The following is a 20,648-nucleotide window of genomic DNA, read 5'->3' as shown; positions in this document are numbered from 1 at the left end:
CAGTTAAGTTCCAGCAACTCAGTATTGGTTTCTAAATGCCTTGGAGAACACTAAACATCCCTGTTCTCTCTAAAGAAGAAAACATTTCATGACTCTGGGTAGAGATAGCTCATTAGTCACCTTGAGAAACAGAGTAAAGCACACGTAGGAAAAGGAAAAGATGGCTTTGCAAAGCACGGGACTCTACTTCCCCCAAAGTTATCTAAAGACCTTTGTTTCCTAAGAAATGAATCCTTACAACTGGTCCCGAAGACTTGCTGCTCTCTGAAGTCACAAAAAAGCCAAATTTCTCTCCAACTTTAAGAAAAGGGAAGGTAGACCACACAGATTTGAACTGCATACATCTGCTGACCCATCAGTAGAGACTCACACAGTTGTGATGTATAGATATTTTGTCTTCCCACTAAGTAACATCAGTTCTGCTCTTGGCCTCAGTAGGCAACTGAGCTCTCACTGGGGGACACTGAACAGCAGTACTTTAAAATCCACCATAGTATATAGTCTTGGGGCCTCATTTGTCCAAATTATTACAAATTTGGCACCCTTGTTTTCTCATCTTGGAAATAAGTAGAAAGTACAGAGTTAAAATGATTTCCACTCCTCCTTATAGTTCTACAGGAAGGCTGGCCAACTTTAGCCACATTAGTTTTCCAACCTGGCTCTCCTCAAAATTGCAAATCAACTAAGAAATGTAACGTGAAAAAAAAAATCAGGAGTGCAATGGGGTTTGTGGATCATTTTCTAGAGGCTTTTAAAAAATGAAAGCTATGACAAACTGACTTAAGAATACTGCAAGATCCTGTTCTCCTGAGATTCATGGCCAAGTGGAGATCCTAGAGACATTGCTTTCTCAGAGTCTTTGCATACTGTTATTGGTGCGCTATATTTCTATCACATATTGCAGTTTTTAGACAGATGAAAAATCCTCATTTCCATTTTTTGCAATATTTTTTCAGTTCATTCTATAGCAATTATTTATGTGTTGACATTAATTATTATAAAGTGCCTTGAGAGTTGACTCTGCTGTGTAATTGTATGCTATTTGTACAATGAATCCTGACTATTTCATCATTTGAAAATGAGTGCCTTGCCAGCACCTATTTGATTCTCACTCTGCACACTGAATTGCAAGGAGGCTGCGGTTAGGGGGTGAAAGGAGCTTTTCTTTGCTTTCAGTCCTCTTAGCACGGCTAAATGCCATGTCACTGAGCCAATTTGATTCATGTAGGTGTCCCTGAGCTGGGTGCTCGCACTGGCCACACAGGCTCATCTGAAATGAGAGCATTTCTCCAGTGGAGCAGTTGCTATTGTGTTTGTTTAAGGGCTGTCATTGCCATAAATGTCAGCCAGTCCTTGAAAACCATTTATTTTTGCTCCAATTAAAATATGAGAATTATGAATTATCTATGGAATCCCTTGTCTGTTGTAGTCATTTAGAATAGAAAAAAAAAATCCCTTTGGAATTGACAATCCATTCAGGTTCAAGGATGGGCCCTACTATCCCCACCCTGGGCTTTAGGCACTTTCTTTTACACTGTGTGGTACTAAGGATGCATTTCACCCAAGAGCTGGTCTATCTACATCAGGGTCTAGATCGTGGTGATCTCAGGGGGAATCATGGTGGTCAGCTGAAACCTGAGGATTCAGGACTCCGCATTTATACAGTTTTTGTTTTCAGAGAGACTGAGGAAGCACAATGCTATGACAGACAGTAGGATTTAGAGAGGAGAAAATAATTTTAAGGATATTATCAAAATTTACATGTTCACAGGACTGATGAGTCCTTAATTGAAATAAGAGACTGAGTCAAAGGACTAAACAAAGATATATGTACATCTTATTGCCCTTACGATCAAAATATTTTATTTTATTTTATTTATCTTTTTCTGTGGTACTGGGGTTCCTGAAAGCTCTTCTACCTCTGGGCTACACTCCCAGACCTATTTTTTTATATTTTTATTTGGAAACAGGGTCTCTTAAGCCAGCGTGGCTGCTTCGAACCTGCGCGATCCTCCTGTCTCCGCCTCCCAAGAATGGGGATTACAAGCGTGCGCCACCACGCCTGGCGCTCAAAATAACATTTTTTAAATGATCTCCTTAATTTCCAAAGTGCAAAAGAAATAAAAAAGAAAACATGCCAAGAGGAGTAAAGGAGAGTAAAAGAGCACGAATGTGTTATTCCTTTAATGCTGGAAGAGTTTCTACAATAGGTTGTGAAATAATTGTAGTCCCTCATCAAGAGAGAGAGCTACTTAATGCACATTTCCAGGGAAAATTGTGAGATTTTCTTACCCTGGGCAATTTTTTTTAATATAAAGATGTGGAGCCTTTAATAAGAACCAGCCCACTGGAGAAAAAAAGGAAGCAGAAAGGATCAGCCTTGGGAACGTCATGTGTGAAACTCAGAGTTCTCAGAGCACAGAGTCCTTCAGTGAAATGGAAGCCCAAACGTTTTCAGTTCTCTTGAATTTCCCCCATGTGCCTACAAGCCTTTTGTGATAAATACTTTCCTATATCTCCAGGATTATCTCTAAAACCCTTTCTGAAAAAAAAAAAAACTGTTTTTTTTTTTCTCTTAAGCAATTACTGCAGTCTAACAATTTCTAAGTGTTCCTTGAGAACTCTGAGTTTTAATAAGTACAAACAAGGACCACCTTAGCTTGGACCTTCTTACAGAAAGAAGGAGCGGCTATAGAATCAGCTATCACTTAGGCCAGTGGAACAAAGATGTTTGTGTTGGGATTTGACTGAAAAATGGCCACTGGTCATTTTCACTTAGATTAAATAAAAGTCCCAAGTAAAACCTATATAATTTCTTTCTCTCTACAACTATTGCTCTCAACCATCTCACTATAGAGGCTCTGATTGAATGCAAATACAAAAGTATTTCTCTCCCCTCTATGGTCTTACAAGCAATTTAGCTCCTCATAACATCTACCTGGAGGGGTCTTCCCGGTTTTCTGTCTCGATTAATCTTTTTCACTTGAAAAAATCTTTTTGAAGTATCTGCCTACATTTTGGCTCTGATTGATGTACAGCTGTATCCTGTCTTCAGCCAACCCTATATCATCCCACCTCCATCTTTAGATGAGGTAAGCCTATAGGCTATTCCATGACCCAAGGGACCTCTCACCCCTTCTGAATATAGAAGAATAAGAACAAATGGTTTCCGATGGCACTTTTCTCTTTTGCATATCTTTAACACTGTGTCTTGATCTTTCAGGTCTTTCATCTCTATTCCCTTTGGCATTATCACTATTCCTTTCTATCTCCTTTGCCCTTTGGTGACCTTATCCAGCCTCCCAGAGAGTGGGCTCCAAATTATCTCCCTAACTCATTATCTTGAAATATTTCCTACCTAAAAGTTCTTTCAAACATGAGATATTGTCTTCTATCACTGTATGTTTTCAGTGTACCAACCAAACTTCTGAAGAACTAAATCACCAGAAATATTAGTCTGTACTTAACACTTAGGCATACTAGGAAGCTTTTGTTATTTGCAGTTTAACCTGGACCTGCTGAGTGCGGCTACAAATGAATAAAGTTGACTCACATTTTCCTTCCCCAGAGAAATTGTCTGGGAAATATTTTAGTCTTCCTCAACTAGGTTCTCTGGGGAAAAGTGGTATATTTCCATTCACAAAGTTGTCCAAATGCCATGGGCCATCACAAATGACTATATAAAACCCCTTCAACTATAATCATCTGCCTGCAGATTATAAGGTTTGCTACCAAAGAGGGGAAAAAAATCATAATTCTGCACTCAATTTGTCCCAGCAGAGTCATCTCTTATATAACTTTTAGCTAGATGTGCCTCTATTTTGTTATGAGAGGTAATGATAGTGCTTATTATTTGCATTGTTTTATTAGTAATGCCTCTGAGCACCCTGCAACTCTGATTTGTTTGACAGTTGACACAGGCATGGTTAAATCACAGAAAAATTGGCATATTGGCTGGTATGTAATAATGCACCTGCAATTGGGTTTGGTACATTGAATTTCACTGACATTGCCACTTGTGAAAGGAGGAATAACTCTCTTTTCTCGCTTCATCACTTATGATTACAGGGCTCCAGACAGTTCAGGCAATATAGTCAGTGTTGAATATATTTTACTGCCCTTCCTGACAGATAGATCCCTGTCCTACTGGACCCATTCCTACCATTTAAAGGGGGGAGTGCTAACCACATACTGTAAATATATTAGGATAGAGGAATGATAATGTTCACAACTTGGAGAGAAGATTGGCTAGGTTCTGTTCTTTCTCTTTGATTCTGGAGACTTATAAAAATCCGATTTGTCTGTCATCATGACTGGATGTCCTGTCCCCATTGCAGCAGTGAGTGAAGGACCAACTACCCAACAACCACCTCTGCTGCCCCCAGCTCAGCCTGAGCACCCCAGCAGTGAGGAAGCCCCTAGTAGAACCATTCCCACCGCCTGTGTTCGACCAACTCATCCACTCCGCAGCTTCGCCAACCCTTTGCTACCTCCACCAATGAGTGCAATAGAACCGAAAGTCCCTTACACACCACTTTTGTCTCAGCCAGGTAAGTACATTTTCACTCACTTTAAAATTATTGTTATCATTGATGCCTCTACTGAAGTGCATGAGGGCGTCTGAGAAGGCCTGGCTGTGATATATATTTTCAGTGTTGATTACGTGCTCCGTGTGTTCATGTTTGTTACTGATGTTTGTTGTGCAGCTCCTCATATCTGCCTTAAAAGCAACTGGGTACTGTAGGTACATTTCACTTATTTGGAAAGTTGTCCATGAATCCTGAATGCCAACCCATTACTTTATTTTATTTATTTATTTTTTTGCAGTATGGAGGATGGAACCCAGGGGCCTTTTATCCTCAGGCTATACTTCCAGACCTATTTTATATTTTATTTGGAAACAGGGTCTCTTAAGCCAGCTGAGCCTGGCTTTGAAACTACATGATCCTCCTGTCTTAGCCTGCCAAGCGCGGGGATTACAAGCGTGTGCTACCACGCCTGGCTCATTGTTTATTTTTTAATAAATTTTAAAATATATTTTCATTAGCACATGAAATTATATGGTATAATGAGGATTAATGATAGAAACATACAGGCACACAGCTCCTGGTATTTTCCCTTTCAGATCCCACTACCTTCCTATTCCCATCCATATGATTGAGATTGATATTGATACCTTTGTATATGTACTTGGCATTATTTAAGCTGTTGCCAATCCACTGCTTTAGTGCATTCTATAGGTAGGTCCAATAGAGAAAAGTGGGAGCATTCCTGACTCCCCAACTCTCCATTGTTCTTCACTGGTCTTTAGATAAAAATCTAAAGCCAAGATTAGAATGAAAGGCCCAACAATCTGCAGAGCCACTTCCCAGAGAATTGCAATCAGTCACATCAGTCATTATCTTCCAGGGGATCCTTCTGCCATCTCCCAGGGGGTCTTAATTTTTTCAGAGTCCTAAGGCCAGAAAGAAGTGACAGAACCAGGATAGAGTCTAAGTTCCTACTTTTAGAAATAAAGAAATCAAAATTTATAAGAATAGGAATGAATCCTATGATGCCTTTCTAGGAAATTCAGATAGCAGGGGAGAACCAAAAGCTCACTCAGATTCTCAACGTAATGCTACTTTTATTACCTTAGCTAATATCCATCTGAGCTCCAGTTTTAGCTTCAGTTTTTTATTTTGTTTTTGTTTTTGGTTAGGGACTAAGGGAAGAAAGAGAAAGGGAGAGGGAGAAGGAGAGGAAAAGGAAAAGGGGGAGGAAATGAGGTGAAGGAGGGAGGGAAGGAGAAAGAGGACTATAAAGGAGAAGGAAGAGGAAGTTAAAATACTGTACAGATAGAATGAACAATAGGCCAATAGATAAATAAGTAGACAGATATAGGTAAAAATATAGTGATTTAAATAATAGGAGACATTAGGATAATTCTAAAAAACCCTAGTAGATTGGGTACAAGATAGGAAATTAGCAAATGGCCTGGGCCAGTCTACACTTTAAAAAATATATTTGAGTAAATGTTTACTATTCAGGCCAATGCCTATAGCAGTTCTGCCACTGTATTAGTGCACAAGCCTTTGGATGACTATAACATCTAGAAAAATAAAATTACATGTACACTATTAATATTTTTTAACTTTACATTAATATTAAGAATGTATCTTGCTCCTGGCATTGCATTAATTTATTTGTGCCATTCCCTCTAATGTTCTCAAAATTTTGTGTTGTGTAGAGTGGATGCTTAGCCAGCAGTCCCTAAGTGGTAGGATTGCATGGGCTACACAGTGCATGTCAAGGTCAGCCACAAGCATCATGAATTAATTGTACAGAAGATGGCCCTTATAATGTCAGCAGAGCCCACACTAAGACTTAAAGTAGATCTATAGCGTCCAAGCCCTTTCTCCATCCCCAAATATATACATTCTCCTTGCATATTAAGAGGAAGATCTACTTCTTTATATTACCTCCAAATTTATGATATTTGGTAATTGTGACAATTTGAAGCAATACAATTCATTTAGTGAAATTCTGATATCAAGAGTATGTTTTCTGGTGATTTTTGGTTGCATTAATTTCCCTTACAATACCAACTAAGGGAAGAGACCTGGAAGGAGACTAATTGGTACTCAGGACAGATGGCAGGTCAGTTACAACTGTTGGTAATAACTTCACCTTCAGTGAATATGCTTGTATGACAGATTTATTTCTGAAGGCTTATACCATCTCATTTGCTCCTCAAAACAACGTTGTGATGTAGCTGTTAGTCTTGACCCTATTTTGTGGCTAAGGCAACTGCAATACAGAGAATTTAAGTGCCTTAAGTCTATGAAGTCACGCATCTTTTCCCATGCTTTTTGACTTTAGAAAGTATGTGTTCTCAAATTTTAGAAACTCATTTGTGCTTATCAGTCTATGTCCCACTTACTGAATAATGAAAACAATCCAAAAAATTAAAGCAAATCATTCCAGAATTAATACAAAGAACAAAAAAGAGAAATATCTGAAATAATTAGGAGTTGAAGAATACCATTACCTGATAAGCCTTCCTCAGTTACATTTAAATAAGGAAATTTAAGAAATTTAACTTAGTATGTTTTCCAGTTCGATGCATTTATTTATAAATTATATAATTTTGTTCTTTATGACTGAGTAAAATTCCATTATATGCATATCCCATAGTTTTATAATCTGTTCATCTATTAAAAGACATCTTGGCTGGTTTCATAGTTTGGCAATTGTGAATTGTGAAGCAATGAATATAGATATACATGCATTAGTCTAGTAGTTTGGTTTCTATTTTGGGGGGTAGATACCCAGAAGTGGTACTGCTCAAACATATGGTAGGTTTGTTCCCATTCTTCTGACGATTCCCCATACTGTTTTCCAAAATGGTTGCACTAATTTGCAATTCTATCAACAATGTATGAGAGTTCCCAGTTCTCCACATCCTTGCCAGCAAACATTATGCTAGGTGAGATTAGTTAGTCACAAAAAGTAAAAAATTGGATGTTCTCCCTAATCTGAAGAAGCAAGGGATAAAAGCGGTCATGGAAAGAACTACAGATGAAGAAGGAGTAACCATAAATGAGCAAATAAAGCAACCTAATTCAGGAAAATTGCCGAACGTGCATGAGGTACATTCACAAACATATCAACGTCAATCACTGAGCCAAACATGAGAAAGAGAAGAGGGGGAAATGGAGTGGGAATTGGGGAAGGGCTAAATGAGTGATGTGTGCATGTCCGCTTCTATCTCACTTAGATGCATGACTAACGCACAATAAACTTAACTATTCTATATTAAATACAGCTAAGTTTATAACATCAAAGAAATGAAAGTGCTATAGTACCTTTTACTATTCTTACTACTTAGAAATTATATTAGTCAGTTTTCCATTACTATAACAAATACTTGAGACAGTCAGCTTCTAAAGATAAAAAGGTTATTTTGACTGATAGATTTGGAGGCCATGATGACTTGGGCACATCATGATGGAAATGAGTGATGGAACAAACTACTTGCCACATTGCTAGGAAGCTGAAGAGAGAGAGATGAATGAGTAAGGGACTGGGATCCCATAATCCCCTTCTAGAGCATTCTTCAGGGACCTAAAGACCTTCTATCAAGCCCAGCCACCTCCCAACAGTAGCTACCTGGGACAAGGCCTTTAGCATAGAGGCCTTTGTAGGACATTCAGGATTCAAATTACAGATGGGGAAGGTGGCACAGGTCTACAATCCAAGTAGTAGGGAAGCAGAGACAGAAAGATTGCAGCCTCCATTACTTAGAAAGCCCCTCTTTCAAAATTTAAAAATACAAAGGTCTGAGATTATAGATTTGAGGTAAAATGTTCCTGGGTTCAATCCCAGTACCAAGAAAAAAACAAGATTCAAACTATAACAGAAAAAAAGTTTGTATTTTTGCTGGGCATGGTGGCACATGCTTGTAATTCCTGCTTGGGAGGCTGAGACAGGAGGATCACACAGGTTCAAAGCCAGCCTCAGCTACTTAGTGAAGCTCTCAGCAACTTAGTGAGACCCTGTTTCCAAATAAAATAGAAAATAGGTCTGGGAGTATAGCCCGGAGGTAGAAAGCCTCTGGGTTCCACCCCAGTACCATCAAAAAAAAAAGTTTGTATTTTTAAAATATCTATGTTATATAGAGAAAAGCTAAAAATGATATTCTGAAAGCTATTTTAAATGAAAAAATTTACAGTAGCAGTGATGTCAGTTTGGAACAGAGGTTTGGAAATCAGCCTATACTCTGGAATACTATGATGACAAAATTATTTTTTAAAGTGCCCTTTAATTTTAGAAAGAACAGCTACAAGAGATGGAATGGAACTGACATGTTTTAACTAGATGTTATTTCCTTCCAGTTAGAATAATTCCAAAGCTGCTTTAAACCAAGTCTGACAGAACGTAGCATAAACAAGTGGAAGGGGAGTCTGGTGCGCTGTCTCCGCATCCCTTCCACCAAGTCCTTAGCATATTTGGAGAACCATTCTCTGATCTAACGTCACGCAGGCAAAATCTCATTTTCTTTTCTTTTCATTGTATACTTATGAGGCTTCTCCTGTTTGACTGTTCTTCTTTTTATTAGAGCTAGTGCTCACAGGCCATCTTTTCTTTCATATTGCCCAATATCTCCGGCTTGAGTCCTTGGTTTGATTTAATTTGTTCTCATATTTCTCCTTTAAATGCTGCCCTCCCCCACTCACTGTGAGGCCTGCTCCGCCATCACTTTGGAATTATTAAATGCCTTCCCCTTTTATGTTTCTCTTCCATTGTCTGCCTGTGATCCCTGTTCGTTCCATAATGCCTTACCTCATGATTTTCAAATAAGTCTCCCTACATTGCTCCTGACACATGGTAAATAGTATGCTTTTAAAAAGGGCTGATGTTTACTTATTCTAATAGAAAAAGAAAATTAGCAGACTGACAAATGTATTATTGGTGACATTAACTACATGCTTCTTAGCCTAAAAGATGAAATACTTAGAGCTTTCAACAAATTTTAATTCTAAGAAAATCATTACTTTAGTCAAACTGATTGATGAAGTAAAGTCATTCTCTTGTCAGCTTAAAAAAGAAAATACCTCAAATAATTTTACTCTGGATTTCACAATAAAGGACTGTGTAATTAGTGATAAATTTACCTTTACGTACTGCAAGTTAATTACTTGAGAATATGGTAATGTGGGGACACCGCTCTAAATTTTAAAGATCTTGCTAAATAAAAAATCTCCTTCTGATTTAAATGCTTTGAGATTAGGATCCATGAAGATGTGCTTTTCCCCCCTCAAATTCCTGTGTAGATTTTCGTGCTCAGTGTTAAAGGTCTGCACCTCAGCTCCGTTCCCACTGAAGCACACAGAGTTACATCTGCAGCAACTTTGAGGTTTGTGGCAACACTTACGATCCAGTAACAACTTCCCTGGGATTGCAGAGCATCTTTCAGTACTGCTATAGTGAGTGACAACTAGAAAGTCATTCTTTAGTCACTATGACTAAAAATCTGCCTACCTGCAAACAGATTTATTCCTTCACATTTTCTCCCTTCCACCTGCTGAGTTGGAAAATTTCACTTAATAGACATGAGGGTATCGGTGGTGTTTTTTCTGGTCCACATTACTGGATGATAGAGCGGATCTGTTTCCCAATGCCTCATCTGTAGATGAGACTAACTGTGTGGTCTTTCTACACTGCATGGAGGCTGCAATTTGCAAGTCACAGATGTGGACACATAAGCGATTTGGTTTATGTGTCCTCTTTCAGGTTAAATAGGAAATGTTTGATGGAGTGGTGGTTGTTTTGTATTATAGATCTGACATAAATTATACGAGGGGCCAGGAGAAGGTGCATGTGTGTGTGTGTGTGTGTGTGTGTGTGTGTGTGTGTTTCTTCTCTGGTGTAAATTCCTTTTAGCTGTGAAATGATTGGCTGCACTTTAAATGAACTTGGATTAGGAGGCCATTTGTCTCCTGGAGCCGTAATTCTAAAAGGAAAGAAAATGTGACCTCTTAAATAGTGGCTTTTATATCACACAGTCTTTTATAATATCAGCCTCCCGGAGCTCTTGCATTTTTGTGAAACTGAGTAAGTGCTATATTGTCCTTCATTTACAAATAGCATTTCTGCACATATATATATATATATAAAGAACCAGAGCATTCTGGTCTTTTCAGTCTTTGAGGGATCGATATGTCAGTGGACATGACAAGACCAAAACTCACTTCATTGTACTGCGAAATTGAGTTTGATTTTCCCCCTGCAAATTGTGGCATGTGCTTCAATTTGTCTGAGGATTGAGGACAAGGTGGAGGTGGAGGTGGCTGACAGTGGACAGAAAAGGCGTTTGATTTATATTTTACGGCTGGTTGGGAAATCATGTATTCCTGCTGTAACCCAATCTTCTTGGCAGGCCTTATTTCAGTAAATATGCTAGCGCAAAAAACTGCCAATAAATTACTATAACACATTAATATGATAACTTTTTCCAAGCCACACATTGGCCTCCATTGGAGGTGTTCATCAGCCTTGCCACATGAGCGTGCCATTCTGCTAAAGTCAGGCAGAGACAGAGGTCAGGGGAGATCAGACATCCTTTAGCAGGCGACACACAAGACGGTCATCTTTATGGCCAGTCAGAGTGAATAAATCATTGGCATCACTACATAGAAGAGATGTGTTGATCTGGTATTATTGGAACCAATACCTCCAATCATTAACTATGATGAAAAACTATACTCCCTCCTATAGATTTTATCTCATATAGAAGATCATCTGTGTGTGTGTTTGATTTGTTTCTAATTGGGAATTGAACCCAGAAGTGTTCTACCTCTTAGCTGAACCCCCAGCTTTTTCTTGAAGCAGGGTGTCACTAATTTTCTGATGCTATCCTCAAACCCGCAATCCTCCTGTCTCAGCATCCCAAGTGCTGGATGACAGGCATAAACCACCACACTTGGCTATCTGTGTCTTTTTATAGATACCTTCTTGAAATTTTTCTGTCCTCATTTGTAATAGAATATTTTTTAAATAAGTGACATTAGATTTGATTTGGTCTTGTTATTGAAAATATTTCCTAAGACAAATTTGTCTTAGATATTACTAATATTCGTAACTCAAGAATCAATGTTGTGTTTATTAGGTAAAGTACTAATGTGATAGTAGATAAATAAAAATAACTCTGTTAACTGTCTCAAAGAGGAAAACTATTTCTAGGGAATATTTTATGAGTAATCCAAGTGGCTGGTGCCTTATTTCTAGATGAGAAAGCTGAGATTTAAAAAGGCCAAGTAGTTTGCCCAAGGTCAACAGTTGAGCTAACAATTTGACCTTAGAAATTCAGAAAAACATAGCATTAAAGAGAAATACAAGATTTTACTTTGCCGTCTAATTATATTCACAGTTATTATTTACTGAATTTTTTCCCTGTGAAAGATCTTATAGGCCGAACTTACATATTAAATATTCTAAAGGAAATATTATGGCAGGTAGGTTACATCATTCTGGTTAATTTTTGAGTAAATGTTTTACTACTTTATGTCAGCATTAGATAGAATAATAGGAAGAGTAGCAACTATCCTGAAAACTCAGGAAGAGCTGCCATCTGCCTTAACTTCACCTGTACAACCTGCTGGTTATCCCTTTGCAGCAAGGCAGGAAGCCAGAGTCTGACATCTGGTGCTTTCAGCACCACTGATGGCCAAGGCTTTGATGTCCAGCAAGAAAAATAGAGATGAGCATAAGGAAGGGTGAAATAAAAATAAAAGTGAAGGCACATAAGAGCATTACTCCCTTTATGGGTTTGAGAATGGGACAGGAGGTCAGTAGAGGCAAAAAGTACATGATTAATGTTTCTCAAATTTGCAAAAAGCTACCGGTGAGATTAGGGAAGAAGCATTGCCACAGTTGAATTGAAATGGGCATGCTTTTGATCAAAAGTTTGCCTGATTAAAAAAAATTAAGAGAAAATATTTCACCTAGACTTGTTCGATCCTATGTAAAACTGAAGTTGATTATCAACTTGTAGTATCAATTCGCCATCTAGATAATTATAAGAGGAAAAATTTAGAAATCTATTTTCAGAACCTTGTGATTTAATATTTGACATTTAAAACATACAAGTTAAGATTGCCCTTGGATTTTACTAGACTAAAATGACCCGATAGGTTATAAAGGGTAAAACAAAGAATGAGCAGTAGTTATTTCTTCACATTTCTTATAACTCAGTAAGTCACATGCTTAAGTATTGTCATAAAGATTTTATTGTTATTTGTAAAATATTTTGGAAATCAAGTGTGCTTGAAAAATCAGCTGAGAAGAAATTAATCAAGTTAATGCTTTATATTCGATCATTTCCAAGTAAATTCCATTTCCAAGTAAATTCATATCAACCTAAAAAGTAGCAGAGGTAGATTACCTTACAACTTTTCCAGGATCATGTGTTGTAATTTTGAGGACCTTCATCCAAATCCTTACATGATGTCATAGATACTCCAAGGCTTTTAGAGTTGATTGGAATAAAATGCTTATGGTGAGAGCCAGAATCTGAATTCAGTTCTTCAGCTCAATTTCTAATGATGAATTTTGGTTTAGTGAGGCAATTTGAAGCCTAGTAGAAAGAGTAGAGGTTAATGTTAAAGACAGAGTAGATGGCCAGGCGTGGTGGCTCACGCTTATAATCCCAGTGCTTGGGAGGCTGAGACAGGAGGATTGTGCAGGTTCGAAGCCAGCTTCAACTGGCTTAAGAGACCCTGTTTCCAAATAAATATAAAATAGGTCTGGGAGCATAGCCCGAGGTAGAAGGCCCCTGGTTTCCATCCCCAGTACCACCAAAAATAAATAAATCAAAAAATAAATAAATAAATAAATAATAGAAAATAGGGCTGGGCATATAGCTCGGAGGTAGAATGCCCCAGGGTCACGTCCCCAGTATTGCAAAAAAACCAGAGTAGATGAAATGAATTTCTAATTCATTCCAATTCATGGCCATTTGATCATAAAAATGCTAAATGATCTGAACTACATATTAAATCATTTGCTAATGCTGAATTGCATTGCAAAGAATGAAAAAGACAGCTTGAAGTCATAGCCCTTAGAAATTCAATAGTTTATCTTTATGAAAATAAGTAAACCTGTGTTGGCATCCATATAGAACCATGAAGAAGAATAACATCCGTGGTATTTGTAAAACAAGGAGTGCAGGTCAGTGCAAACCAGCTGTCTTGAGTATTATTTGCTCTGTTATGCCAACTCAGGAATTGATTTTTCACCTATGAAGCCTACTTTTCACATCTGTGCAGTCAAATGATCTTTAAAGAGTGTGGAAATGCTGCTGTCTTAACTACTACAGAAAGAAGGGTGGATATTCTCCCTTATTTTTTTTCATTGCTTTGTGAAAGAATATGAGTAAGAAAATGATTTGAATTTGAGTAAAGAATCTGAAACTCACGTTATACGCCCAGTGTTCTAAGTCATCGACAGTTCATCAATTGGTACCAGTTTCCTGTGCTTCATTTTGGAAAAAGAATGAAATATTGTAACAAGTAAGAACTGTTCACATAAACCTCGGTGTTAATGGACTCTTGAAAATGTATTATGAAAAATCTAGCACACAGAAGACAAGCAAGAATTCTCTTTGATATTAAAATAATTCAAGTTTAACTATCAACAAACTTTCTGTAGACATGACCTGTAATATCTTAAATATGATATAAAAACATTGACAGGCCCTACTTTGTCTGAAAGTTTATAACTTTGATCTTACTGGCAGGAACTTACAGAGAATGCTTGTACTATGTTAAGCATCTTTTGTGTTTCCAAGCATTGACTTTCATCTTCAGCTTGCAGGAGGATTGATGCTGTTATTTCCAGGATCTTTTTATTCAAAAGAATGTCAAGACTCTCAGAGGAGAATGCCGTTATCCTTTGTGGGAAAAGGGATTCTAACACATGTTGTGTGTGTGTGTGTGTGTGTGTGTGTGTGTGTGTGTGTGTGTGTATCAGTGATAAGTAAACACAACTGATTTCAAATTGAACGTGCAGGTTTATAGGAATAATGATGTTGCAATATTTTTCTTTCTATTGTCTTTTCCAAATTGCCCTTCTCAAATAGCCTTTCTTGTGCTCAGTAAGTTGCATGAACCTTTCTACTTCTATGGTCACCAGAGTCAGGATTTCTAATAGAGAAAGCATTTTTTCAAACCACCATAATGTGTGAACTTAGTACTTTTAAAATCAAAGATTGCTAGTTTATCCTGTAGTTTCAGTCATTGTTGCATTTCGAATTATAGTTATTTGTGCGTTTTCTTTCTGACTACTCTCCAAAGTGGTACCTTAGTTAACAGACAGGCTGTTTTGTGCACACATGTCTGAGCTGACATCTGCCCCTGTGCAGGATTAAAGGCTGGCTTTGGGGGCCAGCTGAGGAGTAAGCAAAGTTGATCCAGTTTCACTGGCCTCTTCTCTGACAGGTGCAAAGTGTGACTGAAAGCACTCACTGAAGGAAAATAGTAAAACTGCCCTGGGACCCAGTGTCCCTGATGATTGGCTGGGTTGCCCTTAAATAAGTCATCCAACCTTTGTGCTTCTATTTTCTATAACTCTAAGAGGGCAAAATAAAATCTAACCTAGAAAGGGTTTGTTGCATGATTTTAAGGAATCCAAGCATGTAAACATGAACTATACTCACTGAAAATGTTCATACAAAATCCAGGAGTTTCTGTTTTGATACCACCTGGAGACCATATCACCTTCTAAGTTGAGTTCAGCTAGGTGTAGGTGGGTGGATCTGGGGTACAGCCAGTGATTCTGAACTTCTAAAAAGATTCTAGGTGCTGGGAAGGCTGCCCTTGGGGAGGTCACACTTTGAAGCAATTTGGTTTTAGAACAGATCATGTACTTTTAACCTGGGGTTGTTGGGAGAATTTCTGGTTTGATAACTTACTCAAAATTAAATTCACGTGTGTGTGTGTGTGTGTGTGTGTGTGTGTGTGTGTGTGAGAGAGAGAGAGAGAGAGAGAGAGAGAGAGAGAGAGAGAGAGAGAGAGAGAGTCTTTTCTAGCAAGCCGGTGTGTGTATCTTTCAGTAGGATCTCACTTTGCTATCTGTAGCAGGTCAAGAACCAGATGACCTGTCCTTGTTTCATTGCCTTTATCTCCACTTAGCTGTGGAATATCCGCACCAAAGTCTGGCTTTCTTTTCTCTTTCTTTGCTTTTCTGTTTTTTAAGACTAGTTCAAAAACTAGTCTTTAGCTAAAATAAACAAACAAACAACAAAAAAAAAAACCTCTTATAACTGAGATAACCATTCAGATTCTGAGGCCAAAAGCCAAGTACTTTTGCCCCTGCTCCAATAACATTCTGCAAAATATAATAATTCAGTTTCACAGAAACACCTGAGGCCTTTGTGCATGCTCTTCAGTGCCTCATGAAGGCATTAGTTAGATGAGTATTTATAAACGTGTTCAAAGAGGTCCCACTTCAGACACTTATTTGCCTAAATGATGGCTGATAGTTAAGATCCACAGCTCTATCAGTAGTTTGCTCCAGAATTTGAGCACTGTGGGGAACTGGGATTTGTTAGTTGTTGTTAGTTTCTGGTCCTGTTCCTGAGGTGCACTGGGGAGAACCTCCCACAGAGAGAATGGTTGATACATATTCTGCCAAAGGCTCACCAGTCAATGAAAATTTCCCATTCAGCCACTGTCACATCAGGGTAAATAGCACATACAATCTTGAAAATAAATTTACTTTTTTATGCTGGCAAGTGAGCCTATAAAAATGCTATTATAAATCACAGAAAATGGGAGATAATTAGAAGAAATGCTTGAGAAGTGAGAAGTTAAATTGTGTTATATAATACCCTGAAAGATAGTATCATAAATCATGATTGGATATGAAATATGTCTAAGGAGTAAATATGTGTTCAAGGAGATGGTGGTAGAAAGGAGTTGGGGGAAAAGAGTTTTTAAACAAAAAGAACCTGTTTCTTCAATAAAAAATGGAGCAATTATAGTGTGCCTCCCTTCCTTCCCTTGCTTTTTTCTTCCATCTTTTCTTTCCCTCTTCCTTCCCTCCCTCCAATTTCCTTCCTTCTTCCCTTCTTTTCTTCTTTCTTTTCTTTTTCCCTCTCTCCCTTCTTCCCTCCCACCTTCTTTCACTCTGCCTCCACCATCAAAATTCTCTTCTGTTCTGGCTTGGGCTCTTGAATTTAAATAAAAATAGATTCTGAACAAACAGAAGCTACCAATATAAGTGGATTTGAATTTGAAAAAGTCTAGTTTCAGGAGAGGAACAATGATAGCATATTAGTTAAGATTAAGAAAAATGCTTTAAGATGAATTTCCTTAAGTCGCTTGATGTCTTCAGTATCTGAGAACTTTCTGCAAAGAGTTCTTGAATTCTGGTCTGTAGCTCAGGCAGGACCCAGTTTCTGGAAGTGGACTTAGCGCTCCTACCAATCAGAGGCTGCCCCCACCACCCAGGCAGCATAGTACCTCTCCCTCCTTCTCCAGCTCCAAAGATGCCCCTCAGTCAGTATCTTCTCTAATTCTTTCTCTTCTCAAAGCTTATATTGTGTTGCTATATTCATTCTGTAATAGTGGAATTCTTTAAACTAACATTTGAGATTATAGTAAATTTTCAGCATTCTTTTTTCCTTTTTTTTCTTTTCTTTTTTTGTAGTGAGAATTAAACCTAGAGCCTCATATATGCAAAGCCAGTGTTCTATTACTGAGCCATATTTCTAAACCCTTTTTTATTTTATTCTGAGACAGGGTCTCAGTAAGTTACCCAGACTGTTTCAATCTCCTGCCTCCACATCCTCGATAGTTGGGATTACAAGTACACTCCATCATACCTGATTTCAGTAGTCCTTAATATGACAGCAAATCCCCACTACATACTTAAGTGTTCTGGGCCTCACTATGTATACAAAAAAGAAAAAAACAGATTCTAACCATGTTAATGAGATTTGCAAACTATTTTCTGATAGTGATAGTTACCTTTATCAGGCAGGTAACAATATTTTTTCTATCTCATTTAATTTTTACAAACTAAGAAAACTATTATTTGTCCCAGTTTACTCTCAAGGAGCCTTTGGATCAGAGATTTCACACACACACACACACACACACACACACACACACACACACACACACACACACTACATGTACACACAGACACAGACACAGGCAATAATTCTATAAATGGCAATTAGTAATATTACAGCTAATAAACACTGAACCTATATTTTGGCATCTCCCTTAGTATGTAAATATATATATTGAAAACAGCTGGGCGTGGTGGAGCATGCTTGTAATCCCAGCACTTGAGGGGCTGAGACAGGATGATTGCAGATTCAAAGCTAGCCTCAGCTACTTACTGAGGCCCTTTGCAACTTACTAAGACCCTGTTTCAAAATAAAGAATAAAAATGGGGCTGGAAGTGTAGCTTACAGATAAAAGAATTCCCAAGAGTATTCTAATGCTCTCACTAGAGCTTTAATAATGATGCAATACTCCACCTTTTACATTTTCAGAATGAAACAAAAAAAAACCCAAACTTTATCTCTATTTTTAGTGTGTATTATTTACATTTTCATTGATTCATATTTTGTCATATATTTATTTTCTTTCCAAATGTATATTGATTACATTCTTTTCTTTCTTGCACTATCCCAGCACATCTGATTATAGTGTTTCAGTTTTTTGTTGGAAGACTAAATACCTATCTATATAAAAGTATGTAAATTTATTCAATGTAGTATGTCAATATAAAATAATTATATAAATGTCAACAATCCACAGATAATATGAAATTATTTCTAAATCCAGGACCAGTTAATCAACAACCTGTTTTTTAGAACTTGCTTTCAATTATTTTATAGATATGAAATATTCAGAAACTCTACAAGGTAGTAGGATATTGAAGAGTTTATGAAACATTGCATAGAAACATATTTCTTCATAAATAATTTCCCACCTATGGGCTGGAAGGGAGCTTCTCTTTGGCCCAGCTTGACAAGAATTAGTCAGAATTTTTCACTGGAATTTAGTTCCACTGCAAATAGAAAAGGATGAACTCTCAATTTATATAATAACTTTAGAGGATGGATAGTCCTGAGGAGGTTACGCTTCTGGTAGCTCAAGTTAAAAAAAATATGAATCATCTTAAAATACAGAAACATTTATTGGCTTCCAATTCTATGTTACTTATAAAGACTGGGGTTAATGTCACTGTGCATATCCAGTCTTGAAATTCCATAACATGTTTATGAAACAGGCCAGATCATTTTATATACTTTGAGCCTGGAGCACAGTGGAATTAACTAATACCTTTAATGTTCCAGTTATTAATGGCAAGGACAGGATAGAAGCCTAATTGTGCGTGATTCCAATATTAATTCCTTTGCCAGGTTGCTATAGACTCTCAAACGTGTTTGAAAAACCAGACATGGTGGCATACACCTGTAACCCAGTACTCGGGAGCTTGTGACAGGAGGATTACAGGTTGGAGCTCAGCTTTAGCAACATAGTAAGAGTCTCAGCAACCTAGTAAGACCCTATTTTCAAATGCAAAAAAAAAAAAAAAAAAAAATTTGTTGGTTGCAGGAATAATGCCTGTAATCCCAGTACTCGGAAGACTGAGACAGGATACCAGTTTCAAGGACAGCCTCAGCAAGTATCAAGATGCTCAACAACCTAGAGAGACCTTGTTTCAAAACCAAAAATATAAAAAGAGTTAGGAGCCGGGCGTGGTCGCGCAGGTTCGAAGCCAGCCACATGCACTCGCTTAGGAGACCTTGTTTCCAAATAAAAATATAAAATAGGTCTGGGAGTGTAGCTTGGAGGTAGAAGGGCTTCCAGGAACCCCAGTACCACCAAAAAAAAAAAAAAAAAGAGTTAGGGGTGTAGCTTGGAGGTAGAATGTCCTGGGTTCAATCTGTAGTACTACTAAATAAATAAATAAGTAAGCAAATATATAAATATTGATATTCTACCAAATTGATTATAATAATCAAATGTTTTACAAATATCATTGTGAATTATAGAACTGAGAAAAGATAATAAGCCATCTCATGGAGAACTTTACAGGGAAGATACTCATTAGACTGGATAATCATGAGAATATTTGTGGTTTTCATATCTAACACTTCCATAGTTAAGGAAGGGCAAAAGCCAGCTGGCTGAGAAAGCTGTGAATATATAGATAATATCCAATTATAGATCACACCTAATAGTATAACAGCAAAATACAGAAGAGAGTTGTCAGTGGAGTAGAAGGCAAGGCTCCAGTAAGTTGCTTTCCTCAGTGATATTCATGATTTTGGGTGACAGTAATTTTTACAGTTGAAAATATTTTAAAAATACATAACCATACCTCATTGACAAGAAAGTTTCTCTGAGCATTTAAAGTGTTTCTTTTGCTTTGAAAATATACTTGCGATGTGCTTCAACCAATTTACAAAGTACACATGTAAAATATGGAAGCATTTGAGTTGAAATGGCAGAGTCCCAACAGCATAATATAACCTTGGAGTTATATTTCTGGCTGTAATCATAATATCTATAAGAATATGTGTGTGTGTGTGTGTGTGTGTGTGTGTGTGTGTGTGTGTGTGTGTGTGTTTACCCCCATTTGCTCTAATGTGTGTGATTTGATGACTTCTATTAAAGAATGAAATCAGATTCAAATCAATTCTTTCATGATATTAAGAAATTTGGTTCTGGGTAATCACAATTCTACTATAAAAATAGATCCCAGTACTTGAGAGGCTGAGACAGGAGAATTGTAGGCTCCAGGAGAGTGTCAGCAATGTAGTGAGACTCTCGGCAACCTAGCGAGACCCTCTTGCAAAACAAAAAATAAAATAGGACCAGAGGTGTAGTTTGGAGGTAGAACACCCCTAAGTTCTATCTCCAGTACTTAAACAAACAAACAAAAAAAAAGAGCACTCATTGGATGGACATGATGCATCCCTGTAATTTCAGTATTTGGGAGGCTAAGAAAGTAGGATCACAAGTTCAACAGCCTCAAATATATAAAGAGTCTCTCAGCAACCTAGTGAGACCCTGTTTCAAAATAAAAAATAGAAAGAGCTAAGTGTACAGCTTGGAGATAGAATGTCCCTGGGTTCAATC

At 37.6% G+C, this 20,648-nt stretch overlaps 1 protein-coding gene across 1 annotated transcript in view; it reads left to right on the top strand.

Annotated features, from left to right (window-relative positions):
• DCC (DCC netrin 1 receptor) overlaps positions 1 to 20,648 on the top strand; it is a gene marked incomplete at both ends in the record, with an annotated part of 1,196,613 nt that overhangs the window by 1,156,958 nt on the left and 19,007 nt on the right. The window contains one exon of the mRNA XM_080714768.1: positions 4,338 to 4,550. Coding sequence (XP_080570894.1) covers positions 4,338 to 4,550 — 213 coding nt within the window. The remainder of the gene's footprint in view (positions 1 to 4,337; positions 4,551 to 20,648) is intronic.

Source organism: Muscardinus avellanarius (genome assembly GCF_963383645.1).
Source record: "Muscardinus avellanarius genome assembly, chromosome: 17".
Classification (NCBI taxonomy): domain Eukaryota; kingdom Metazoa; phylum Chordata; class Mammalia; order Rodentia; family Gliridae; genus Muscardinus; species Muscardinus avellanarius.
This window is presented reverse-complemented; position numbering and strand designations above follow the sequence as displayed.